This window comes from Myodes glareolus, chromosome 7 (genome assembly GCF_982192425.1).
Source record: "Myodes glareolus chromosome 7, mMyoGla1.1, whole genome shotgun sequence".
NCBI classification, from domain to species: Eukaryota; Metazoa; Chordata; class Mammalia; order Rodentia; family Cricetidae; genus Myodes; species Myodes glareolus.
Genome location: NC_142032.1, coordinates 20,304,703 through 20,331,347, shown reverse-complemented (window position 1 = coordinate 20,331,347; position 26,645 = coordinate 20,304,703). Strand labels below are relative to the sequence as shown.

The 26,645-nt window shown below is 47.1% G+C and overlaps 1 protein-coding gene across 1 annotated transcript in view; it reads right to left on the bottom strand.

Annotated features, from left to right (window-relative positions):
* Window positions 1-9,589: 9,589 nt before the first annotated feature.
* The window catches only part of Rrp12 (ribosomal RNA processing 12 homolog), a 37,839-nt gene continuing 20,783 nt past the window's right edge, over window positions 9,590-26,645 (bottom strand). Inside the window, exons 19-34 of the mRNA XM_048452882.3 lie at window positions 26,534-26,601; window positions 25,995-26,088; window positions 23,763-23,921; window positions 23,583-23,663; window positions 23,041-23,146; window positions 22,739-22,846; window positions 22,105-22,262; window positions 20,818-20,909; window positions 20,535-20,702; window positions 20,262-20,431; window positions 19,932-20,054; window positions 17,991-18,040; window positions 15,827-15,893; window positions 14,661-14,728; window positions 14,258-14,340; window positions 9,590-10,066 (exon numbers count right to left, since the gene is read on the bottom strand). Of these exons, the coding sequence (XP_048308839.3) occupies window positions 9,964-10,066; window positions 14,258-14,340; window positions 14,661-14,728; window positions 15,827-15,893; window positions 17,991-18,040; window positions 19,932-20,054; window positions 20,262-20,431; window positions 20,535-20,702; window positions 20,818-20,909; window positions 22,105-22,262; window positions 22,739-22,846; window positions 23,041-23,146; window positions 23,583-23,663; window positions 23,763-23,921; window positions 25,995-26,088; window positions 26,534-26,601 (1,698 nt within the window). The 3' untranslated portion in view covers window positions 9,590-9,963. The remainder of the gene's footprint in view (window positions 10,067-14,257; window positions 14,341-14,660; window positions 14,729-15,826; window positions 15,894-17,990; window positions 18,041-19,931; window positions 20,055-20,261; window positions 20,432-20,534; window positions 20,703-20,817; window positions 20,910-22,104; window positions 22,263-22,738; window positions 22,847-23,040; window positions 23,147-23,582; window positions 23,664-23,762; window positions 23,922-25,994; window positions 26,089-26,533; window positions 26,602-26,645) is intronic.

Below are 26,645 nucleotides of genomic sequence, written 5' to 3'. Positions count from 1 at the left end.
TCCTATCTGGCACCTCTCAGGTCAAAGGTCTGTTTCTGTGGAGTTCATCTCCTGGGTCCTGTTTTCTTCTCAGCATCTCTCAGGTAAAACCCCACTATCCTGTTTGGTATTTATTATTTTTATGAAGTATTTTGTTGTTGTTGGTTTTAGTTTAGTTTAGTTTTTTGTTTGTTTGTTTGGTTTTGGTTTTTTTGGGACAGGGTTTCTCTGTGTAGCCCTGGCTGTTCTGGAACTCACTCTGTAGACCAGGCCAGCCTTGAACTCAGAGATCCACCTGCTTCTGCCTCTTGAGTGTTGGAATTAAAGGTGATAGTCACCACCACCACACACAATGCTTTTAAAAATGAGGAAATTAGCTGAGATTAAATCATGGGCCACCACTGCCTGTCTACCCCACCCCACCCGTATTTTGTTACCTCCTCCCATCCCCCCACCAGACGTGAGCCTCCAGACTGCTGCACCCTGCAGTTGTTGGTGGCCTTTCCTACAGGATTTTCCCGACTTTAAATGGGGGCAGGCACACGAGACACTGTCCTCATCCAATCCGCTACTTTCTTATTTTGAAAGATCATTGGCTGCCAGGCAGTGGTAATGCAGGCCTTTAATCCCAGCACTCAGAAGGCAGAGGCAGGCAGATCTCTAGTTCAAGGCCAGCCTGGTCTACAGAGCAATTTCTGGGATAGTCAGGGCTACAAAAAGAAACCTGTCTGGAAAAACCAAAACAGAAAAAAGAAAAAGAAAAAGCAGATCAATGGCTGTTGTGAGGAGGATGGTGTAAAACGAGGAGGCGCTCTATAGAAGTGATCACTCCCTCTTCATTGCTCCCTGTGTTGGGCACTCCCCAACTCCAGAAGTGATCACTCCCTCTTCATCGGTTACTGCAAAAGGTCAAACTTCTGCATCAAGGGCTCGCACGCTTATACTTCAGTCTGAGTCATTCTTTCTCCTCACCTTTGCCTGTAGCCACAAGACCCCAAAGCAGAAGATCTACCCCCCAATCACACCCACATCCCAACATACACTCTAAGGAACACACAGAGCCTGAGGGCAGAAGGAACATGGAGACAGGTCACTAGTTTGCTATCCTTAGGCTTAGCTACCTGGGTTCAGGTCCTAGATAGCATGTTAGCAACTGTTGCTGTTGTGCTAAGAGGCCAGGAGGCAGTTGGCATTACAGATAGCTGTGGGCTGCCATGTGGGTGCTAGGAACCAAACATGAATCCTCTGGGAGAGAGTCAATGTTCTGAGACATGTCTCTGCCCATTTCTTTCTTCTTTTCTCTCTCTTGCTCTTTTTTTAATGTTTCAGATTTATTTTATGAGTGTCTGTATTACCTGTATGTATGTCTGCGCGCCATGTGCATGCCAGGCCTTAAGTGGGTGTTGGACACCAATGGCCTGGAATTATGAATGACTATGAGCCACCATGTGGATGCTGGGACTTGAACCCAGGTGTTAGGAATTGAACCTCTGGTAGAATAGACATTGCTCTTAACCCCTAAGTCATCTCTCCAGCCCCAACAGCTCTGTGGCAGCAAGGACCTGGCCTTAGCTTAGTCCAAATTTTTGTTGGAACTTTTCCTCAGAATAAATGCAGACATGTGCATGGAAGTAGGGACGAATCGGGAGGGAAGAAAAGCAGGGAGTGTGAGAGAAGAAAGTGATGGGAAAAGACTTGCAAGCAGGTCAACCCAGTCTGCCTCCCAGAAAGTGGAGGAGAAAAGAACACTCAGTCCTGCCCTTGGCTGGCTCGCCCTGCCCTTCACCTCAGCCAAGTCAGCTCTGACCCTGCTCCACCCTCCTCACCTGAACCAGTTCTGTAATTGGTTCTTGTCCCAGAGGTGCATTTGGTGAGTAAAGAGTCCCCAAGGTGTCTCTGAGGAAGAAGAGACAATGGTGTAGCAACCTTAGGTGGCATTTGCGAATTCACAGCCAAAGCTCTTGGTGCCACCATATTCTTTCCAGGTCTAAATGGAGCAGTTTGGGGGGTGTGTGTGAACTTGCCAGGCCTGGCCACAAAGTTCTCAAGTCATGAGTCTACCCAGACTTTGGTGGTATAGGGTAGCACTTGTGAAGGGTGGGGGTGAGATCAACTGCTAGGTGGAAACCATAAACCACATTCAGAATGCAACCGACTAGAGAACTCAGAGATGGAGGGTGTGTGCCGTTCCAACCTGGGCTGCATTGCTGATGGCCCCACTCTAAGGATCAGGTGTGTTTGGTTGTGCATGAAGGGCCCTACACAAAGTGCTAAGGCAGGAAACACATGTGGCCCATGTGATAGTCCATGTTGGCAGGGAATTATCTTCAGAATACTAGCTGCCGCTTGCTGACTACAGTATTGGCTTTGGGTGGGCCCCACCTCCTTGTAAGGAACAGAACTTGCAGCTGGAATGATTAAGAGGGCATGTTTACATAAGAATTATTGTACAATGACATAATCAACATACATGCTGTTTAAAAGCTGCTCAGGCTGATGACCATGCTTGTCATTTTATGAGCCTACTTGCTGCGTGGCCTCAAGTCCGGAAGCTCTGTCGTGCCAATTTAGGAGCAAGGCATCAAAGGCTCATACAACCTGCAGAGGAGCTATGAGGCCAGCACAGGTCACTTCTGGATCCATTCACATGCCCATCGCCTGATGGCTGGGCTTCGCATGCTCTTTGGAATGGTGACTTTCAACCATCAGGTTTAGAGGGTACCTGCGGGTCTTCAGAGTAACATTAATGGAACCTAAAAATCCCGAGCTGCCCTCCGGACACCACCCTACTGATGAAGGTTCAGTTATCTGTCACAGGCCCTAGAAGGAACAGACTGTCCCCGCTGCAAAAGCCAGAAGTGCTGGGCTTAGAAATTTGATCCAGGCATGCCATGTGTGAAGGAGCTGGAGCCTAATTAAATCTCAAACCCTTTGTGGTGGCAGGGAACAGTCTCAGAGTCTGGTTGACACAAGAGAGTGATCTTTCCTGCTTGTTCTCAGAGGTGTTGGGCCCCAGCAGGCTACTGGCGGGGGTGGGGTGGGGGTGTGGAGATGGACCACAATCTGCAGGTGTGTCCCACCACAAGGGCACTATCAATGTATCAGAGGGTTCCCTGTCTCCCTGTTTTATAGTTACTTTAAGCTCTGATTTTGACTTAATGCAAAGCAAAGTATGTTCTGGCCAATCATTGTATCATGAGTTACATCTCTCATCACAAATTAATAATTACACTTTTGACTAGACTTGCTCCTGAGCCCAAGGTTTTCTCTTGAACCTGTTTAATTCTGATTTGAGACTTGCAGAGCTGACCTCATAACCCAGCTCTGGTATGAGAATTTAGCACCAAGCCATTCTTTTTTGCGGGGAGGGGGACTGGTCCCACTGAGTATCCTATGCTTACTTCAGATTCACAGAAGTCAGCTTGCCTCTGCCTCCAGAGTGATGGGATTAAAGGCATGTGCCACCATGGTCAACCTACAGATGTCTCAGTGAGTATTCTATTGCTCCGAAGAGGCACCAACCACACAAAGCAACACTTGTTTTTTTGTCTTTTGATACAAGGTTTCTCCGTGTAACAGCTCTGGCTGTCCTGGAACTCACTTTGTAGACCAGACTGGCCTAGAACTCACAGAGATTCACCTGCCTCTGCCTTCCTGGGTGCTGGGATTAAAGGCATGCACCACTACCACTGCTGGGCCTATGGCAATTTTTTTAAAAAAATTTATTTTTATTTTATGTACATTGGTTTTTGGCCTGCATGAATATCTGTTTGTGAGGGCATCAAATTCCTGGAACTGGAGTTATAGACAGTTATGAGCTGCCATGTGGGTACCAGGAATTGAACCCAGGTCCTTTGGAAGAGTAGCTAGTGCTCTTAACCACTGCGCCATCTCTCCAGCCCTAAATAATTTTTTTTCCCCTGGAGGCATGGTTTCTCTATGTAGCTTTGGAGTCTGTTCTGGAACTCACTCTTTAGACCAGGCTGACCTCCAACTCAGAGATCCTCCTGCCTCTGCCTCCCGTGTACTGGGATTAAAGGTGTGTCCGCTACAGCAACTCTTACAAAAGAAAGCATTTAATTGGGGCTTGCTTACAATTTCAGAGGTTTTGTCCATTATTGTTCTGATAGAGAGCATAGTGGCACACAGGCAGACAGGTGCTGGAGAAGTTGAGAGTTGTACATCCAGATCCACAGGCAGAAGGGAGAGACACTGGGCCTGGCACGAGTTTTTGAAAGCTCAAAGTCCACCCTTAGTGATACACTTCCTCCAACAAGGCCACACCTCCTAATCTTTTCAAAGGTGTCATTCCCTAAACATTCAAATGTATGACCCTACGGGGCCATTCTTACTCAAACCACCACGCTGTATATTCTCCACAACTTCACTCATGACGGACCACTGATGATGCAATCCTGTTCCAGAGAGTTGGGGATGTACTTCAGTTGACAGAGCTTGTCTAGCATGCATCACATATACCAACTCTAGTGGTACATACGTAATAATCCCAGGCAAGAGGATTAGAAGTTCCAGGCCATCCTTAGGTGTGCACCAAATTCAAGGCCAGCCTGGGCTACAGGAGGGGGGGGGACCAAAACAGAACCCACTGCTGGGGTATGATGATGCACACCTTTAATCCCAGCCTACAGGAAATAAACAGGATCCCTAGTTCAAGGACAGCCTGGGCCACATATTCCAGGCTAGCCAGTACTACACAGTAAGACTTTCTCAACAAATAAAGCACAAAAGGGGGCTGGATATGTGGTAGAGGCTAAGTGTACTTGGTATTGGAGAGGAGCCACTGAGCATTTCCATGGCAATCATTGGGAGAGGTGGGAGGAACCAAACTTCTGCTGTGCAGTCATGGCCTTCAGTAATTTACTGTCAGCTAACAGCTTGGTAAGTGTTTCTAATGACAGTAGCTACATTAAGCATAATTTCAGGAAATGGCAAACCAGCTTACATTGTCCCAAATCAGGGTTATTTTCTGGAGTACAGTCATCTATCCGATCATAATAATGTATATCAAAAATAGAACAAAGAGTATTCATCATGTCATTTTCTAAATATTACGCACAATCTAGCATCCAGCGGTGGCTTTAAATTCCTGCGTAAGCAGTGAGCAGCGTACTCAAGGGCTCCAAAAGCCGTTATAAATAAACTAAGCTTCGTCCACTGGGCAGATGTTCTAAACTGTGTCACTGAAGTAATCTGAAATACTTATTCAGGTTAGGTAAAAACTTTGTTAAATAGTCAAATGTAAATGTATAAAATGTGTTTATATTTAAAAATGGTTCCACTGGAGCTAAAGCTTCTGACCTTCAGGTGGACCAGACACATATATACATGGAGGCAGAATACTCATGTAACATAAATCTTAAAAATAAAAATGAAATAATTTATAAAGAAACAAAAACTTGTTTGTTAGCTGGAAGTAGTGCTTTGCCTACAATCCCAGGATTCAGGAGGCTCGAGGCTGGAGGACTGTGAGTTTGAGGCTGGCTTAGGCTGCTGTGGGATAATCCTTCCATACACTGTGAATATGTACTCCTCTCCTTGGTTAATAATAAAGTTGTTTGGCCTATAGCAAGGCAGAATAAGGCTAGGTGGGAAGGCCAAACGAGAACTCAGATGGACGGCAGAGTTGGGAGAGACAACAGCGAGCTGCCAAAAGCAAGATGCTGGAGGACAGGTAAAGTCATGAGTCACACGGCAACACATAGATTAATAGAAATGGGTTTACTTAAATGCAAGAACTAGTAAATAATAAGTCCGAGCTATTGATCAAGTGTTTTATAATTAATATAAGCTTCTGTGTGTTTACTTGGGACCTGGTGGGCAGGACAGAAAATATCCGTTTATATACAGTAGCCCAACATGGGGCATGTACATCCACTTAAAGCCTGACAAAGTGTTAAAAAAAAAAAAAGGTCCTAAGAACACAGAGACAGCTTTCGAGTTCATGTCTCTCATGCAGGTCATGGTACAGAGATGTGTTGTTCCTTGGCAGCTCGCTGTGTGGTGGGTTTAAGATGTTTGTTCATGAAAACAGAGGTTACAGATACACAGTAGGGACAGATTCAGATGAAAAAAACCTCTAAATGGGTTACAGTGTGTTTAAGAATATATATAGGCTTGGGAGAAGAGAAAGAATTATGCAGTCATAGATTAAAAATAGTTTAAAAAAGTTCTTAAAAATAGAGTATAATAAAAATTATAATAAGCCATGTAAAGATGGGAAATAGAGTCTGGATTCTATTTCATTGTTGTCTTCAGTTTTTTTGACTGTTAATGAGCAAGTAATAACTACTAATAAACATTTGATTATAAAAGCAACTAAACTAAATCAACCTTTGTATTTTAAAAATACCCTGACTTCAAAATTTAAGTCAAAAGCTATGTTACTTTGAGGAGAGGTTATGCTTTTATTTCCACAGGAAATATGAGGCTATGGATTCATTCAAGATTTAAAAAAAAAAAATCAGGTCTGATCGAGGAAGACCCCCATCCCAAAAAACCTGACCACAGACATGGTAAAGTAACTACAATACACATGTTGTATGCTTTACCTGCTCAAATAAAACATTATCTTTGGCTGGCTTGTATACAATGCACAGTTTATATTTCTATTAATACAGACTATGTATGTTACCTTTAAAAGTTTATGTATTTTCAGAACAAGGGGACCCAGACACCAATAAAAACGGTCCAGATGACCCAACATCCAAAACAGCTTCAAGGCTACTGACTGAGATGATCTGGTCTCACAGGATACTTCAGCCAAGACTTAACAATTACCTTGATTTTCTCAGGGTCCTCAAAGATTATCAGCGCCCACTAAATAACATGAAGTAGTCTAGAAAACCATGCCCACATTCCCAAAATGCTGATTATAAATGTTTGTTTTCATTTAAGGGCGTTGATTACAAATTATTATTGGTCGTAGTCAAAGAAAAGACTAAACAAAAAAATGTAAATTCAGAGATCTCTTTCTAAGAGAAGAGGCCAGATATGGTTGTGCACACCTGTAACACCTGTTAAGCACTTGGGAGACAGAGGCAGGCAGATCTCTGTGAATCGAAGGACACTGTGCCAGGGTTACACAAAGTGTGTGAGTTACACACTTTTCTCCAACAAAAAATAACAATGACAACAAAATGCAAAACAAAGTGTTAGGGCTGGGGATACAGCTGAACAGCAGAGCGCTAGCCTACCGTGCACGGTCCGTTTGTTCCCAAGGACTATAGAAACAGCCCTCTATCTCCGTCAAAAGAGAGTGGGCCCTGAGTGCAGTATAAAAGAAACAACGAACGAAGTACATGTAGGTTACATGAGAATCTGGTGAAATAGTCTAGCTCCTGCTTTCACCTTTCTGTTTTTTCTAAATTTTGGTGAATCTTACCTTTGTAGTGAAATACAAACTATATTTTAATTTGGATTACTCTCTGAAGGAACAGACCAAGAAAAACAATGGGGAAAGGACTCAGGACTACTAGAATATCAGAAACAGTTTCTCACGTTGAAGACTGGAACAAGGCGTGAACCTAGTGAGAACAGCTTCCGCAGGCACTGAACCAGGACACTCACTACCAAGCCTTGGCCACAATCCTGAGAAAGAAAATCAGGGTGGGGGAAGGGTGGCCTAACCTGACTCTTCCTGGTCCAGACAGCTCAGACAGTCACTTGATTAGAATGTCTATGTGAGACCTAATGAGCAGGCACACCAGCTGTAGGAAGAGCTGCCTTTTTGGTAGTATGTGATAAGGTAGGTATGAATTTTCCTTCAGTTTCTGTGACTGAATGGAAGAGGTATCAGAAGAGAAAACCGGAAACGACTCAGATTCCGACACAATGAAAAACTAACGAGCTTAGTTGTTAATGTGGAAGCTCGCAACTTTTCGACTAGCCCTGTGATGGAATGGATCCCATGTGGGGGCTATGTTACTGTGGTCCTGATGCGCATGCCCCCTGTGGAAATAAAACAGCACAGCCTTCCCCAACATCTCTCGGGCACCTGAGGCAAGATTAACACTTGCCTGGGGGTGGGGTGGGGGAGCTAAACCTGAACTCTACCTAAGAACAGAGTTCAGCACTTCATTATTACCAGCCTTCCTGGGCCACCTTCCCCACCCTCCTCGAAAGGAAGAGAGCTTCTTGGAAGACATGCTATAATAAGCAGGCTGGCTTCAGCCTTCTTTGTAAAGACATCAATACTGGGTGATTGGCTCAGACCCATCCCTCCTTTACATGAGGCTTTCTAATGCATGTGGTTCCATTTCCTGAGAGAGGAGGGGCCAGGAAAGGCCTGGGCTGAGATTAATGAGATACTGAGTGGTGATAATGGGGGTCATGATTGAGAACCTTTGTAAATCCTTAATAAATCTTTTGGCTACCTTTCTAGCTTGATATCCCATTCTAGATTTGTAAGCAAGTCATGTAAACAGTGCCACCTCTTGGCAAACTATGGCTCCCCTCAGATTTTGAGCCCAAGGTCATGGGTGGAAATGCTCTAGCTTGGGAAACACTAGATCCAGAAATCTGGGAGAATGAAAGGAACAGTGTTAAGACAGGCTACCAAAAATTGTACCAGAAGCATCATTAGTGCTAAAAACCAAAACAGAAACTACTTAAGAATGTGCATGTTGTAGCTGGGTAGTGGTGGGGCACAACTTTAATCCTAGCATTGGGGAGACAGAGGCAAGAGGATTTCTGTGAGTTCAAGGCCAGCCTGGTCTACAGAGTGAGTTCTAGGACAGCCAGGGCTACACAGAAATTCAGGGAGGTGGAAACAGTGAAGAGGGGAAGAATGTGTATGTTGGTGTTATCTCACAAGAAAAGATATGAGTCAGAGTGCAGAGACAGCCTAGGGCCCTCTGCTTCTGGCTGCCTATGGGAAAACACACCCCAAACAAATGCTGGGCTGATGGGTCATGTGACCTTAGCAGCACTTAGAAGGCCCAGTGGGAAGCATACCGCACAACTAGATCTAGGAGAAAGAATAAATGGAAGACAGGTGTGCTGGTTAGTTTTTTGTCTACTTGACACACAGCTGGAGTCTTCTTCAGGAGGAGGGAACCTCAAATGAGAACAGCCTGCATGCTGTGGAGGCATTTTCTCAATTATTTACTGGTATGGGAAAATACACCCACATCAGGCCTAGCCCTGGGCCATTCCTGGGCAAGATTATTTCTGGAAGGTATAAGAAAAAAAGCTGAGAAAACAAGCAAGCAGCATTCCTCTATGTTCTCTGCTTTTGGTTCCTGGCTTGTTCCCTCAATAACTGTTGAAGCCAGCTAGGGCTCAGTAACTCTGTTGAATGGATGGACAGAGATGCTGATAGAGGCTTATAGACAGGGGCAGCTGAAGATGCTGTCAGCCATTGCCTCCTCTTCTAGGTCCCTGGTGCTCAATGCTGTGATCCAGAGACCAGCCATGGAGCATTCACTACCCCTTCTAAGTCCGTAGGCCACTTCTGGCTGTAGGAAGCCCTGCTGTCACATGTGGACACTGGGTCAGACTGCTGGGAGTTGGACAGGAAGGGGTCTGTATGGCCAGTGGCCAGGTGCTGTTCTTATCCCTGGAGGGGCAGAGATAACACTGTTCTCAGGGCTGATGTGTGGCCATGCACATTTATTCTATGTCTGGTTACAGAAGATCTTACACTCGTGGATCATGGCACCACTCTGTGGATCTCAAGGCCACTTTGGGCAGAAAGCAGAGCATCTCCTAGGGGCTTCTCAGAGGTAGCAATGTCACATGGTTCCACCCCCCAGATGTGGAGAATGTTTCTAAGGACATTTGGACTTTCCAAAATCCTATGCATCTCTCTAGCAATGGAGTCCCGGTTCCAATGAGTCGTTCTCTGTTGAGGTTCTTTTGCAAGGCTCACTCCTGGAGTTGGTGTTAAACAGCACAGGGGCTGGAAAAGGGCCTTGGACAGTGGAAAACAGCAGCTCCACTCCCGCCAAGGATTCGGGGCCAGATTCAGGATCGGCGATCCTTTCTGCGAAGTTTGTGTCCCACCTGGGATCCCCGCTGGGCAGCTTTCACCAGCCCTTTAAACTGTCCCTGTAGCTTCACCTTTTTCCTGCAAGAAAGAACAAAAGGGCTATATCTTAGTGAGCACAGGCAGCTCTCTCTCCTTACAGTGTTGATGTGTGGTGATACAGGTCTATAATCCCAGCTCTTGGAAGGCTGAGGATGGCAAGTTCAGTAAGAATAGGAAACCTGGTCTCAAAAGAAAAACAAAATCAAACAATGGTCACCCCTGACAGAGGAAGAACGACATAGGCAGACAGACAGTGTATGCCCTGACCTGGCTGTTGCACAGACCCCTGATGTCTCCCCGTGAGCTCCACTTGGAACCTAACATTTGCAAGCACCCCATACCTCCTATGGTCCCCACACCTATACCAAAAAACCCATTTGATGACCAAAGCGAAATAACTAATTTTCCAAGAGGATGAGAAAAGCAAAATATACATAACTACTAAAGATAGTGACTATGTAGAACGCGGGTATTTCAGAATCTCCATGTGACCTAAGATTATGATTTAGTTTATTTATTTATTTTTTAATTTTTTTGTTTTTTTCCAGACATGGTCTTTCTGTAGTTTTGGTGCCTGTCCTGGAACTAGCTCTTGTAGACCAGACTGGTTTCAAACTCAGAGATCCGTCTGCCTCTGCTTCCCAAGTACTGGGATTAAAGGTGTGCGCCACCACCAGCCCAGCCATTTATTTTATTTTTAAGAAGAGAGATGGCTGGAGAGATGGCTCAGGTTAAGAGCACCGCCTGCTTTTCCAGAGGTCCAGAGTTCAATTCACAACAACCACATGGCTCACAACCATCTATAATGGGATCTGGTGCCCTCTTCTGGTGTGCAGGTATACATGCAGACAGAACACTGTATACATAATAATTAAATAAATCTTTAAAAAAAGAAAAGAAGAGAAAATGTAGATTTAAGGAAAAATGAGAAACTCATAAGAAGGACAAGGGCACCAAAGGAGGAATATCTGATGAGCTCTTAGGTTTTATTTTCTGGATTAATTATTTTATTTGCTGAGTGTTTTGCTTGCATGTGTGTGCATTAACCACATGTGTGTTTAGTGCCTACAGAGGCCAGAGGGCATCAGATTTCCTGGAACTGGAGTTCCAAATGATTGTGAGCTCCACGTGGGTGCTGGGAATTGAATCTGAGTCCTCTGCAAGAGCAACAAGTGTTCCTAACCAATAAGCCAAATATTCCACCCCCATGATTGGGCTTTAAAAGGTAGCTCAAACAAGGCATAGCAGCCCACTCCTGTAACTTTAGCACTTGGGAGTCTAATTCAGGAAGATCAAGAATTCAGGATCAGGGGGCTACAGAGGTGGTTCAAGGATTAAGAGTACATAATGCTCTTACAGAGGAAATAGAAAAAACTGAAATTTATGCTTTGGCAATGCCGAAGCATGCATGGGCAGCTTGCATATGTTGGTTAAGTTGATCTTGTCCATATACTGGGTTTCATGGTCTAAGTTATTGAGGATGACTGAGCAGGTGTCTTCCTCAAGAGGGCACCAGATCTCACTAAAGATGGTTGTGAGCCACCATGTGGTTGCTGGGAATTGAACTCAGGACCTTTGAAAGAGCAGGCAATGCTCCTAACCGCTGAGTAATCTCTCCAGCTATTCAATTCTTTTTTTTTTTTCCCTTTTTGCTTTTTCAAGACAGCATTTCTCTGTAGCTTTGGAGTCTGTCTTGGAACTAGCTCTTGCAGACCAGGTTGGTCTTGAATTCACAGAGATCCACCTGCCTCTGCCAGGATTAAAGGCGTGCACCACCACTGCCTGGCTTTTTGTTGTTGTTTTGTTTTTCGAGACAGGGTCTCTCTGTGTAGCCTAGGCTACCCTGGAACTTGCTCTGTAGACCAGACTGGTCTTGAACTCACAAAGATCTGACTGCCTTTCCTCCCAAGTGTTGGGATTAAAGGTGCCTGCCACTACCGCCCAGCAATTCAATTCTTATAAAGGACCCAGATTCAATTCCCAACATATACCATTAGTGGCTCACAACTACCTGTAACTCTAGCTCTACGGTACCTGACCCCCTCTTCTGGCTTTCCTCGGCAACTGCACTCATGTGCACATAATCACACATAAAACACAGAAAATTAAAATTTTTTTTTCCCTTCAAGACAGGGTTTTTGTGTAGCCTTGGCTATTTTAAGACTTGCTCTATAGACCAGTCTAGCCTCAAACTTACAGATCTGCCTGCCTCTGCCTCCTGAGTGCTAGGATTGAAGGTATGTACCACCAGTGCCCAGTCAATAAATCGTTTTAAAAAAAAGGTCAAGGCCAGCATTGTGAAATATTATCTTAAGATATGTTACATTAGTTTATGCTGTAGAATATTTGTTTAATGATGCAAAGATATATTGTATTCTTTTATGTTGTATTTCTTTAACTTTGTAAAGCCGTGTTACTTTGCCTGCCTAAAACAGCTGGTTGGCCTAATAAAAAGAGCTAACAAGTCAATAGCTAGGCAGGAGGAGAAATAGGCAGGGCTGGCAGGCAGAGAGAATAAACAGAAGTGGAAATGGAGGAGAAAGACCACCAGGGGCCAGCAATCCAGTCACACAACCAGGCATGGATCAAGAGGGAAAGGAAGGAATATAGAAAAGAGAAAGGAATATAGAAAAGAGAAAGGTAAAAGCCCAGAGGCAAAAGGTAGAGGAGAAAGAAAAGCTGGCTAGAGCCAGGCAGTGGTGGTATATGCTTTTAATCCCAGTACTTGGGAGGCAGAAGAAGAATCTCTGTGAGTTTGAGACCAGTCTGATCTACAGAGCGAGTTCCAGGACAGCCAAGGCTACACAGAGAAACCCTGTCTCAAAACAACAACAAAACAAAACAAAACAAAAGAAAAAGAAAGAAAGCAAGAAAGTTGACTCGAAATAAAACCAAGCTAAGGCTGGGCATTTGTAAGTAAGAATAAGTCTCTGCATATTTATTTGGGAGCTGGGTGGTAGGCCCCTAAAGAGTTAAAAAACAAAAACCACTACATTTTGGCACCTACTATGGGGGTGCCAAATTTTGTTTTGCATTCAATAAAGTGGTTGCACCTTAAGCAATTACTGTCCCAAGCAGCAATTGCAATTCCACAACAGCAGCAGTTACTACATGGATTGCAGCCAGGTAGAATTTCCTCAGGCACTGGAATCATAGCCACTAAAGAAAATTTTATCCAAATCTCTATCCTTATATAGAACTCAGGATTCAATGGTTGAGGCGAAATTCTACAGCTCAGAGAGGCTGAATAACAGCCAGCTCACCTTCTCTCCTCTTGCATCTCCTGAAAAAGGGGTGTCCTTCTGTTCTTGCTACACTTAATTCCCCTACCACTTCCTGTCAGCTAGTTGCTGACTCAGCCTCCTGACCTCACCTTAATTTTATTTTATCAAACAAATGTTACACACAGTTCACAACAGACCAGCCTTAGCTAGATGGTGAGATTGAGGCCAATGCTCAGGTTCTCTCTCTCTCCCTCTCCCTCTTCTCTCCTCTCTCTCTCTCTCTGTCTCTCTCTCTCTCTTTCTCACACACACACACAGGAGTTCAAGTCCTGAGTTAAATTACCAGCAACCACATGGTGGCTCACTACCATCTATAATGAGATCTGGTACCCTCTTCTGGGGTGCAGGTCCGCATGCAGGCAGAACACTGTACATAATAAATAAATAAATCTTAAAAATAAATAAATAAATAAATGAAATGAAAAATAAGCTGGGCAGTGGTATGTACTGGGGAGGCAGAGGCAGGCAGACCTCTAGGTTTGATGACAGCCTGGTCCTAATCACCTTCCAGGACCGTCAGGGTTACACAGAGAGAATAAAAAACCCTGTCTCAAAAAAAATCCAATAAATAAATAAATAAATAAATAAAAATAAAATAAAAATAAGGGGGTTTGCCCATTGACTGAGTTGTCATCTTAGTTTAATCCCTGATGGGAAGAGGGAACTCACTCACATAAGTTGTCTTTCACACACACTCACACAAAATAATGAATATAAAATAAAAACGGGCTAAGTACTATTTGGCAGGTAAAATATTTACTGCACAAGACGGGATCCCCAGCACCCATGAAGGCATGCACCCGCAATCTCAGGGGATGCTGGGAACTTGACAGCTTGTCAGTTTCGAGTCTTGAGCTCTAGGTCCAGTGATAAGAACTGCCTCAACAAAGGGTAAGGTAAAGAGCATACACAAGAGGCACGGGCACTCACATACACATGACCATACCTGCGGTTGAGCTTGGTTCTGTTGAGTGGGATGTACGCATAGGGATCAAGTCGGCCCTTCTTCTTCACATCACCCTTTCCTTTCTGCTCATCCAGAGAAAGAGTAAAAGCAAAAACAAACAAAAAGCAAAAGCCCAGAGTCAGAGTCAGCCAAAGTGTGGGGTCCCTTCCCTGTCCCTGACGTAACTAGCCTAGTGTTCTCTCTCCTTTTCATCTTCTCCTTCAGATGATACCAACAGGCTTCTCTGGTTCTGAAAGGCCATTTGACAAGGCCCCAACTTCAAATGCCACATGCCCTAAGAGCCCCTTTTCTTTTCTGACCAGGAGATGATGGGCATGCTCTTCCTTGCCCCTTCATTCTCCTCCTGGTACCAGGAGGCCCACACTCTGCCCACAGCCCTCACCTTGGCCTTGTATTCAGCTCCAGGTGCAGCCCTCTTGGCCACAGGGCGATGGATGCCAGAACCTCCAGCTGTAGAGAAGCAAAAGATCACAAGTCAGGCAGAACGAGAGTGGCCCCTCTGGGAGGCAGGAGGTACCCCTGTCAAAGGGCCTCTGGGAAGACGATGGACAAAAGACCAGGAACTTGGTTCCATGTCATGGCAAGCAATGACCAAAGTGCTCCCTTGAAGAGACACTGCCCAGCGACTCCTGGAAACACATATGCTCTGTACTGATCCAAGTGACCCACATTCTCCAAAGTTACACAGGATATACCTGCAAACCTCCTAACCCCTACCTGTGGACAGGACATTTTCCACGCTCCACCCTGTTCTGGCTCTGGTACACAAACAACAATTTATCCCACTGTGCAGGTGAGAACTAGAGTTAACTGAGGCAAGGAAACTTGCCCAGGGACACCGTCTAGCCTGGACTTCAAGTCACAGGTGGAATCCTGCAATGCATCCCAGAAAACCCCTCCAAGAAACTGGAACTCAAGCACTGTGACAGAACAAGGTCACACAGCTAAATAACAGCTGGGCAAGCTGTCCCGAGCCCAGGCTTCTTGTCCCATGGATTACAAAGTTTTTTTGCCCACAATATCATCTTAGCGCATGAGGGAGCCAGGCTCTGGATGCAAGGGTAGAAGTCAGGCCTTGCAGCAGAATTAGGATGACAGGCCCGGAGGACACAGTGCTACAGGATGAGAGACTGCCTCCATAGCTCTGGATCTCTAGATGCAACGCGAGTTTTATGGAGGACACCGGGTTAGAGCCACGGCCACGTGGTGCACCTCAGGAAGCAGAGGGGCCACCCTGCTAGAGAGGAACCCTTTGACCAGGGTTCTAATCTTGGAGCACACAAGAGAGGCGAACACTTCACAAGCCTCGTGGAAGGATGGCTGGGTCGGGAGGAGCTTGCCACAAGAGCTAGACTTACCGTGAACAAACCTAACCCTTCGGTTCTCTCTCAGGCCTGCACCTGCTTGTCCCCCAGCCTAGTCCTAAGTAGCGTCTGTGTAGTAGTCAAGTGAGTGCAACTTCATGACTCTGCCTCCCTCTCTGCACCTCCCCAGCCTGATGCAGGTGAAGGGAAACTGTCTGTCCCACAAAAAGAAAGGACACCTCACCTTGGTACCGAGGCGGGATCTCCAGCTCATCCTCCTCAGCCTCCCTCTGCCGCTTGAGCTTCTTTGTCTGTAGAAAGAGGCACAGCGGGAGTCAGCCAGCAAAGGTGTCCCTCTGTCCTCTAGATACACTACTAATGAGGACAGACACAGAAGCAGCAACCTGCCCTGATGACAAAGCCCTCTGCCAAGCTCTCATCCCTAGTTGCACAGGAAATGCGTGCCTACAAAGGGAGTGATTATCTCCCATCACACAACTGGGGGGAATCACACCTACATCCTGACAACCAACTTTTCATCTTCACACTGAGTTCTCACCCTGGAGCTACAAAAGAAAGCTGGAAATCTGCTGTCAGACAAGTAAGGTTCCAGACCTCCCAGGAGAGAAAGCTCTGATTCTTTCTTTTCCTCTCTACTCCCCAGGCAGGTGGGGGATCCTGGACCAAGCTATTCATTACAGTCCCTCAATGGACAGTAGGTGCACAGAAGTTATAGGCCAATGGGACACATGGAATCATCCAATTATGACACAGCACATGCTAATAAGCACCTACTGTATGCCTGGAGCCAGTATTAGGGATGCATTGGAAGGAAAGAGGACTTGCCACAAGGCAGCCCACGGGGTTATTTGGGATTAGACTCTAGCAATCAAATAAGTACACTATACATTGGGTAGGGGTGTGGGTGGGTCAGTCAGGGGTGACTTAGTTCCCAAAGCTTGCTCCTATCCCGTAGTTTGTGACAGAAGCCCGGGAGCCTTGTGAGTCAGGATAGCTGAGGGCCAGGGGTGCCAGGCCAAGTGATCAGGCTAAACGTGTGTCAGGAATATGGATGGCAGACCCACTGTATGTAGCACAGTGGGTATATAACTATGGATATCCAGTGAATACCAGAAATGGACACATGGGGCTCTGGCTGCACAACACAGGATGATGGCTGAGCTTTACCCCAGTTCTACTGGTGCACAGCCAAGGCTAGCCCACTAACTGGTCTTCTACTGAGAATGCCCTACCCCTAGCATCTCATGCTCCTAGAATCACGTACACAAAAGGACTCAGCAGCTGTCACACAAACTGGTGGCAGGGGCTGACTTGCCGGGAGCCAGTCACTGATGTGGTCACCTCTAGAGCCCCCTTGCTGCCTCGAGGAAAGATGTCTAATCTTGCCAGCTCTGAGCTGAGGGTCATCTTTAGTGGACTATGGCCAGTCCTTGCTGGCCAGAAATAAGAGACAGCTGCCAGGAGATCACCAATCCCCCATGAAGGTTCTAGAAAAGTTAGGGAAACCTCAACCAGAATAATTTCCAGGGAAAATGAACACTGATCATAAAGAACAGCTACGGCTCACAGAGCATCGCCAAGTGTCAAGTTCTCTACACACCAAAGACTACACGGAACCCTGGGTCCAGTGACAGGCTTCCTCACAGCTTCCTACTGCATGCAAAGGGAGACTAGGACTGAAGGTGGCCTGGGAAGGGTGAGACCCAGGCCAGGGGAAGAGCCCTAGTAAGCAGAGCTGGGCCACACTGGAATGGTCTGTAGCGGGGAGGTGTCACACAGGTGTGCATGTCACACAGGTCACGCCACATGCAACCCCCACCCCGCATCCTCAAGAAGCCTCTTGCTCCCCCCGACCCCTTCACTCCGTATGATCGTCCTACATGATTTTCACTCTGTTCTCTAAACAGCATTCTGCACTCTGGTACATTCTATTTCTTTTCTTTCCTTTTCACTAAAGATTTGTTTGTTTTTATTGTTTATATAAGTGCTTTGTCTGTATAGGCGTATGTGCATCACATGTGTGCCTGGTGCCCATGGAGGTCAGAAGAGGGTGTTGGATCCCCTGGCACTGGAGTTATGTATAGTTGTAAGCCAGCATGTGGGTGCCAGGAACCAAATCCAGGTCCTCTGCAAGAGTGAGAAGTCATCCTAACCACTAAGCTGCCACTCCAGACCCTGACACATTAACCATAAACTAGCTCCTAGGGCCTGGTTTGCCAGAAGGCACATGGGCAAGTTTATTATTGCCAGGCTCTGAGCTGACTCACACACGCCTGTCCATACTGCTCCAGTAATCTGGGGCACTAAGGGAGTAGGGCAGATGCAGTCTGTATGTGGGGACTGGGGCGTGGGAGCTGTGGGCCAGGATGCGGCCACAGATTACTCACACTTCTGATACCAGCATCTTCCATGAGGTCAGCCATCTCTTCATCTTCTCCTGGAGTCAGAAGACAGACTCATGAGCACTTGAGCATCCCTAACCACTTTATCTCCTGCTCCCCTGTTGCAGGATATTTTATCACACTGTGAGCCCCAAGTCTGTGCTTGCATTAATTAAATAAAATCAACTTAGGATCAGGAGGCAGAGCTAGCAACTAGTTGACAGAAAGTAATTATATAATTTAGGGTCAGAGAGAACCTGGAGACAGACAGAGATGCACAGAAAATAGTAGGGAGGAATTGAGTGTGGTGGTCTTTTTGGTTTGGCGGAGCAGAGGATGCTCTTTCTGAGACAACAGAGAAAAGGGAAGGACAGTTAGTTGCTCTTAACCTCTCTGAGCTACCAGGTTTCCACACCAGCCTCTGACTTCTGAGTCTTATTGGTAAATAGAATGATAGAGATTTTGTTAAAAACTACATTTGGTGGCAGTGGCGGGAGGTGGGAGGCTGATCCTACAGGACGTAAAAGCCCCACCTGCCCACCCGGGCCACTGCTTGAGAAGCAGGCTGGAAACTGCGAAGCCACAATGACCGGCTGAGACAGCAGTGGAGGCAGGTGCAGCAGCTGTCCCGACAGAAAGCCAACACTCCTTCCTGACACAGCGGGAAGAAGGGACATCAACGCCAGTCCCAGAAAACTGTCTTCCTCAGACCTGTGTCCCCTTTCCATGGGAGATCAAACTGCTGCCCCACTCCCAGACCACACAGCCCCTTCAAGACGTGAGTGGCTCAAGGAAAGCCCCAGACTCCTGAGAGTCAGCCCCACCCCATACAAGCCCACACTTAGCAAGAGGATAATTTTATTCTCCTACTCCCAAAGCTTTCTGCCCACTCTGTGTACTGGCACAAAGTAGGGACAAGAAAAAAGTATGAAGTCGACCATCTGCGGGGCAGAGAGACTTCAGCAGAGCTAAGACCGCACAGGGGCTGGGAGTGGAGCTCAGTGGAGCATGTCTGAGCATGTAGCAAGTGCTGGGATACTCAGCACTGTAAGGAAATAAGCCAGTTTGTGATTAAAGATGTACAGAAGAAAGACAGTTGCCTCATGGGAGTTCTGTGGGGATGAGGCCTAGCAGTTAGAAAACTCTGGAGACGCTATGAAAGACCAGTGTGGAATCCTACAGAACAGAGAGGCTTGGAAAGGCACGGAGAGAGGGATGGGCTTCCTCAGCCACAGTTAGTGTGGGCACCAAGTCCACAGAGCCTGGAGAGCACAAAGGGTTGGAGGGAAGCAGGAAGAGACAGCAGAAGGAACAGACAGGAGCTAGACAGACAAGCAGCTGACAAATGATGGGTGGAGGAGCTGTGTGAGCAATAGTCAGGAAAGCAAGTAAGCCGGAGGCCCAGAGCTAAGCAGCGAGAGCAAGGAACCAGGAGGCAGATACTTGCCCCACAGTATTGGGGACAGATTCCAGTGCTTCACACGTTCCAGACAAGAGCTGTTACTGAGTGGCAAGCTCAGTTGGAGAAGGTTGACACTCTTTTAAAAGACAGGGTATTCCATAGGCTGGCTCTCCCTGCCTCTAAATCAGCTAAAAGACTCAGCCAGTTTTCATGAAAAAACAACCAAGCCAAACAACAAAGAAGAAATAAGGATGAAGCAGGAGAGATAATACATCTCGCACACTGAGGGTTTCCCCCAAGTTTTGTTTAAATTATATGTATATATACTACTTAAAAAAAAATCAAAGGTAAATTAATAAGTAAGTATAGGAAAAATCTGAGGAGTCAGAGTGCTCAGAAGTGGCCTTAGATGCAAGCTCAGATCTGTTTCCTCTGCTTCCTCAAAAACTGGTCACTGTGTAACAACCCAAGAGCCCTCAAGTGAACAAAGGATTATCAAGCCGCACCTCACTGCCACAATAGCTGTTTAACTGGGGAGACCCTACCTTTAGTGCCATCTTCTTCTGCCTTGTCTCCATCTTCCTCCTCCCGTATGATCAACCGGCCATCGGCGCTCACCTTGAAGCCGTGGTCCTTCTTCTTGCCCTGCCTGGGCCCGGGTTGGGTGGCTAGTGAAGTAGGTTGGCATAAGGTGATGGCAGGTCAGACCAAGACACCTCATACCTTCCTCCCTCAGAGCCCACACATACAAAGCTCCCAACTATGGGCTGTTAGCCCCTGCACACAGGTGATTTATAGAAGCCAACCCCTGCCTACCACCCATGAAGCCAACAAGGCAAGTCTATGGGCTCCTATGTCAGCTACTCCTTGCTCACCAAGCACTCGCTGGGCCACCTTGGGATCCAGGAAATTGAGGGGCTCATCCCCACCACCTTCCTTCAGCCAGGCCCGGCTCCTTTGTCGCGTCAGCTTCCGCTGCTCCTTGCTCCGTCCTCTCTCCTCTTCCTCATCTTCATCCTCAGAGTCAGCCAAAATTTCCTCAATACTAAATTAGAGAAGCAGAACATTAAAGTCCTCCCGGGAGTGGGGACCTAAGGATGGCCAGGACAAGTTTGGGGCTAGGGTACACTAGGGCCTTGGGGTCTTACCTGTCGCCTTTGCTCTGGACGGGCTCCTCTTCTTCTTCCTCCTCTTCTTCCTCCTCCATAGCAGCCTGGCTCAGGGCACGATGTTTCTTGGCCCGGGTCTCAGCTTTCCGAATGTTGACCAGGACTTTGTGGTATTCTGCAGGTAGCATATCCTTCACCAGTTCAAACCTGAGTGAGGCAGAGAGGGGGCAGGAGCTGTTCAGGAACCAGTAATCCTCCCCTGTGGCCCGTGAAGAGACTAAGAACCCTGTTCCCCAACTCTACCCCATTCAAGCGCACAGACCCAAACTTGCGGATGAACTTGATGAATAGGTTCCGAAGCTTCATGCGGAAGTGCCGGCGCATGTCATCTGACAGCTTCCCTATGGCGTCCATCTAGCAGGCAGAGCACAGGGTGTCGGGGAGAGGAGCATGGGATGTCTTCCACCCTGGCCACCTTTCCTTGCTGCCCAGACCCACGCAAAATACAGCTGGCCCAGCTAAGAAGGGAGGTACCGGCTACCCTGTTCTTGGCTCACTCCTTCCTTGGCTCAGCTATGCTTGCTTAATTTGGAACCCTTTCCCCTAGGCCCTCCCTCATAAAAGCTATGACCATCCTTTCAAGGTGACAACAGTCTCCATATGTCCTTCCAAAGGATCTTTACAGCAACTCAATGGGAAGATAGTGCCAATGTCAAAGCATAGGCTACCAGTTGAGGCCCAGGCTCACCTGATTGCCAAATGGCCATAAAGGTACCACCTATTCCACTCATTCTACTTTGCCAGATACTCTCCAGCATCTCATATTCTCACGCTTCCTTTCTATCATGCAGCCATGCTCATCCTGCCTAGTGTGGGTGACATCTATGTGTGGCAGACTTTATTAACGTAAGGTCTCCAGTAGGACCAGGGAACAAGTCCCCACAAAGCCTTTGAAGGGATTTTTATAAGTTCTAACTATAGGCAGACATAATAGAGTTCCACTCTAGCCAATTCTTAAACCTTTGGTTCCCAGTTAGGCTGCAGGCTTATGGAAGACATCTATCTCAGCTCCCATCCTTGATGCCAAGGCTTGACTCAGAAGAGACACATGAGAGGGATCTCAAGTGTCACATAACTCAACCAGCTGGGAGTGAGAAATGAAGGCAGCAGGTTAGCAAACTATTCCAGCTTGCAGGGAGTGTGGGGTAGTCTCCTCTGAGCAGAAGTCCAGAGACTCAACCAACAGGGTTTTTAGGCCCTTCTAGGGCCTTGCAGGGGGTGTGAAGAGATGCCCTGCAGAGGGAGAGATGGTCTGAGTCCTGAGACTGGACCTTGAAAATGGGTATCTGGCCTCAGTTTCTCTATCTGTACAAGGTGGGAAGAGTGGTTTTTGGTCTGGCTTCTACGGAAGGGACACAGGGTAATGTGAGACACTGTGGCATTGTGCTTTGTCAGACAGCATTTTCCTACAGTCCACTCCCAGGGCTCCTTAATGTCAAAGAAACAGTAGACAATGAAAAAGTTCTAAACTAGTCTGACCCGAGTTCCATGGAGTCCACACGGGCACCTCAGGAGCCCCCATTGCCCAGTGAAGAAAATGGGGCCTCACCACTAGTTGCACATGCTTGGCAAGGTGCACCACGTCCATGACCACCACAGCCACCTTGATGAAGCCTAGTGCAGATTTGACCACATCACGGGTGCGGGAGGCCAGCAGCAGACAGACATTCTCCAGGAGCTGCTCCACTGTGCTTGTCCCCATCAGTCCTGTGCACAGGCAGCCACTGTCAGAAACCAGAACTACCCAAACCCAAGACCTGTCCGTGGGTCTGATGTCAGCAGGGCCTTTTCTGTGGGTCTCACCGTTTGAATCAGCATCCATGGAGTAGCCATGGTTTTCCATTTTAGAGATTAGCAAAGGCTCTAGGAGGTTAGTGAAGTTGCTCAAACTTTCATGTGGTTGGTGAGAGGAGGGACCAGAACTAAGCTCCATGAACTAACTGGTAACCTCCCTCTGACCAATCTGACAAAGTCCCAGGATACTGGGGCTGCACACTGCTGGGTGGTGCAGGCTTAGGGAAGGGGGCAGAACTTTGTGGAAAAAGAACTGGGAAGCAAACAGGGCTGGTTCTGAGTCTTCCTGCCACCTCCTGATATTGTTTCCCATTCTGGCACTACCTTGTCCTGACCCTCAGGACACTCTTTACCACAAAGGCACCCCACACTTTCAGGTAAACACTTACCTTTAAACTCAAACAAGAGGTGGGTCAGAGCCAAGATGCTACAGCTCACTGTGGTAACCGCACCCACAAGGCCAGGGTAGATCAGGACAAGGTACCGCTGCAGAGCCTCTGGGGGCAGAGTGGACAGTCACTTGAAGACAGGGTGCCCAGGGATGAACACTACAGGCCGACAACAGCAGCCTACTCAGAGCCACAGCCAGAACAGAATAAGGAGTGCCCTCCACCCTTTCCTCAAGACCAGTGGCTCTAAGGGTCTTCTAGTCGGCAAGCAGTGTGTCCTTCCATTTGCATTCCAGTCTCACCTTCCTGGCTGGAGCCAAAGCGCAGGAAAGCACGGCCCATCTCCACCAGCAGGGTGAATGCATTCTTCCTTGCACCCACTGACACCTCTTTGGTGCACAGGATCACCTAGCCAAACAGTCTTGTTAGCACATCCTACCCAAGGTGGCAGCCTGGGTAAGCCACACACGCCTAGGCAGCGAGTGGAACACATCCTCATTACTATTAGAGCTCCCACTTCACCATCATCTCTTGGAAACCACACTTTAAGAAATCACAAAACAAGGGCTAGCAAGATGGCTCAGAGGTTAAGAGCATTGCCTGCTCTTCCAAAGGTCCTGAGTTCAATTCCCAGCAACCACATGGTGGCTCACAACCACCTGTAATGGGGTCTGGTGCCCTCTTCTGGCCTGCAGGCATGCACACAGACAGACTATTGCATACATAATAAATAAATATAAAGAAAGGAAGGAAGGAAGGAAGGAAGGAAGGAAGGAAGGAAGGAAGGAAGGAATTGAAAAACGTAAATGCATGTGTCTGTTGGTCCTCTCACCCACTTACTTACCTCTGGGATGAGAGCAGCAATGAACTCCTCATGCTCAGCTGACAACTTTTTCACGATGTGTATGAGGCACTTCAGTCGGGGCTGTGGGCAGAAAGGCGACATTGGGATCCGTCAGTGCCATTCCTCCCGGTCTGCCTGCTGACACCCACCTGGCAGGGCAGGCAGGCCCGGAGCCCTCACCCTTTTAGCAGGTGAGGCTGTGCTCTGCAGTGAGTCCAGCAGAGTTTTCTTCAGATCATCCAAGTGGCTTTGCACAAAGCGGTTGGCAGGGCCCTGGGAGCTGGCACATACTTCCTCCAGCACTCGGTAGGCCTTCTTCTGAACCCCATGGACTTTGCTCTGAGGGGTAAATAAGGCACAGAGATAACAAGAAAGGAGACTAGGTTCCACACCATCCCGTGACATTCCCCAAGCATCTACTGCGGCTAGAGGGGATTCAGAGAGCAGCTGATCTGGACACAGCAGCCATAACGTCAAGGACAAGGCCAGACTGGTTTTCCAAACCATCCTTCTCACCACCACTAAATAACTGATGCCAGGGCTGAGCTCACCTGTTCTTAAAGGGGCCCAGGTTAGTTTCCAGCATCCACAGGGCAACCCACATCTGTCTATAACTACACTTTTAAACCACAACTTTCAAGGGATCTGCTGCCTTCCTCTGATCTACACGACACCAAGCACATATATGGTGTGCATACATAAATGCAGGCAAAACATACACACAAAATAAAAATTAAACAAATCTAAAAGATAAAAATAAAATTAACAAAAAAAAAAATACTCAAGCCTGGGCTGGAGGAATCAGAATGTGCCAGGACACACTCCTCTCTACCCCACTGACTCCTTGTAATTCTGAAGGAGTTCCCAGATTCTTCCTGAGACGTCCTCCTGAAGTCAGGCAGCTTGTCCTGGACATCTGTGTCCACCTGCACATCCTTCTTCAAAGCAAATTCATCCCTTAGCTGCTACACAAACTGGCAGGGAACAGGGACACTGGTGCCTAGGAGGGTGCTACTGGGCTGAGCTCTGCCCAGATGAAAAAGATGCACAGATGAAAGCACAGCATGATTTCAGACAGGGCCAGCAGAAGCAAGGCAGAGGCAGGCTTGCTCTATACAAGACTCTGGGGAGAGGGGTGTAGCTCATAGAATGTATGCCTAGCATCCATGAGAATCTGTATCCAACCAGTAAGAGAAGGGGCGGGGAGGAACATTAAAATGGCTCAGCAGGTAAGAGTACTCGTTACCTGATGGTGTGAGCCCTACAACCTGAGTTAGATCCCTAGTACCTATATAGGGTGGAAGGAGAGAGCCAATTCTACAAAATTGTCCTTAGACATCCACTTACCCTTATCACACATACAAATAATAAATAAATGAAATAAAAGTTTTTAAAAAGATAAAAATAAAGGATTTATCTAGGACTCTGAATAACAGCCTGATAAAGGGTAGGTGTGGTGGTACACACCTGTAATCACAGCACTTGGGAGGTAGAGGCAGGAGGATGAGGAAGAAGTTCCAGGCCAACTTCCACTATACAGGAAACTTGAGGCCAGTCTGAGATATATGAATTTCTGTCAAAACAAAAACAAAAACAAAAACAAAAACCCACCAAAAACCAAAAAACAGTCTGATAAAGCTGTAGTAACAGCCCTAGCTGTCCTGGAACTCGCTTTGTAGACCAGGCTGGCCTTGAACTCACTGAGATTAAAGTGCTGGGACTAAAGGCAAGCACTGCCACGGCCTGGCCACATCTTAGTGAGACAGCTGCACATCTTAGTGAGAAATGGGCAGGGCAGGACACAAAGGGAAGGCACTGTGGACGTAGCTGGGGAGTGATCGGGCAAGCAGCAAGGGATGAAGACGAGGAAACTGTTGTGGAGTATTACCTGAAGATGTAGCTACATTTGTTTATGCTGTGGAACATTTGTTTAATGATGCAAATATGTGTTGCATTTCTTTAACTCTGTGGAGCTGTGTTACTTTGCCCGTCTAAAACACCTGATTGGGCTAATACAGAATTGAATGGGCAACAGAGAGGCAGGAGAAAGGATAGGCAGGGCTGCTATGCAGAGAGAATAAATAGGAGGAGAAGTCTGGGAGGAAAGGAGGAGGAGCAGGAGGAGGAGCAGGAGGAGGAGCACTCCAGGGGCCAGTCACACAGCAAGCCATGGAGTAAGAAGCTAAAGAAAGATATACAGAAATAGAGAAGGGTAAAAGCCCAGAGGCAAAAGATAGACGGGATAATTTAAGTTATGAAAATCTGGCAAGAAACAAGCTAAGGCCAGGCATTTATAAGTAAGAATATGTCTTTGTGCATAATTATTTGGGAGCTAGGTGACTGACCCCCAAAAGTTTAAAAGAAAAAAAAAAAACAACAGGAGACAGGCGAGGGAAGTTGTAAGGAGCTCACCTCAAGGTAGGGCCGAATGGTCGAGTACAGCTTACTGATGGCGGCTTCATCTGAGTGAGGAGCCAAAGCCACAACCAGGTCCAGCACAGACAGTCTGCCAAATGGGAAACAGGAAGGGGCTTAAGGGACTGGAGAAGGGCAGAGGCTCTTCCCACTCAGGGTCGGGACAAGGGGCCTGAGGTGTTTGTGAATGGTGAACAGGGCACTCAGCACAGGCAGTGCCCAGGCACGTTACACAGCCTGTTCTCACAGCACTATGCTCGCACCCATTCTACAGGTGAGGACTCCGAGGCAGAGCACGTAACTTATGCAATGCCACACGAGTTGAGAAGTGTGTGTGTGGGGGGTGTTGGGATTTGAACCCAGGCCATTTATCTCTAGGTTCTCCCTCCTTCATCCTCTAATAATAATTAGCTAATCAGACCTTTCAGAACAGCTGGGATGTGATATTTCAAGACTTCCAGAGTGAATCCAAAGGCCTCTGCTAGGAACCCTCTGGTACCAACCTCAAGTGAGGAAGCCCCGAGTGAGCACTTTACCTGGTGAAGTCAGAGCTGGCAGGATCGAGAACCTTTTCAGTGGCTTTTTCCAGGAAGCCGTTCACCAACTGACAGTGCCCAGTGGAGAGAGAAACAGGGTGACCACAGCAGC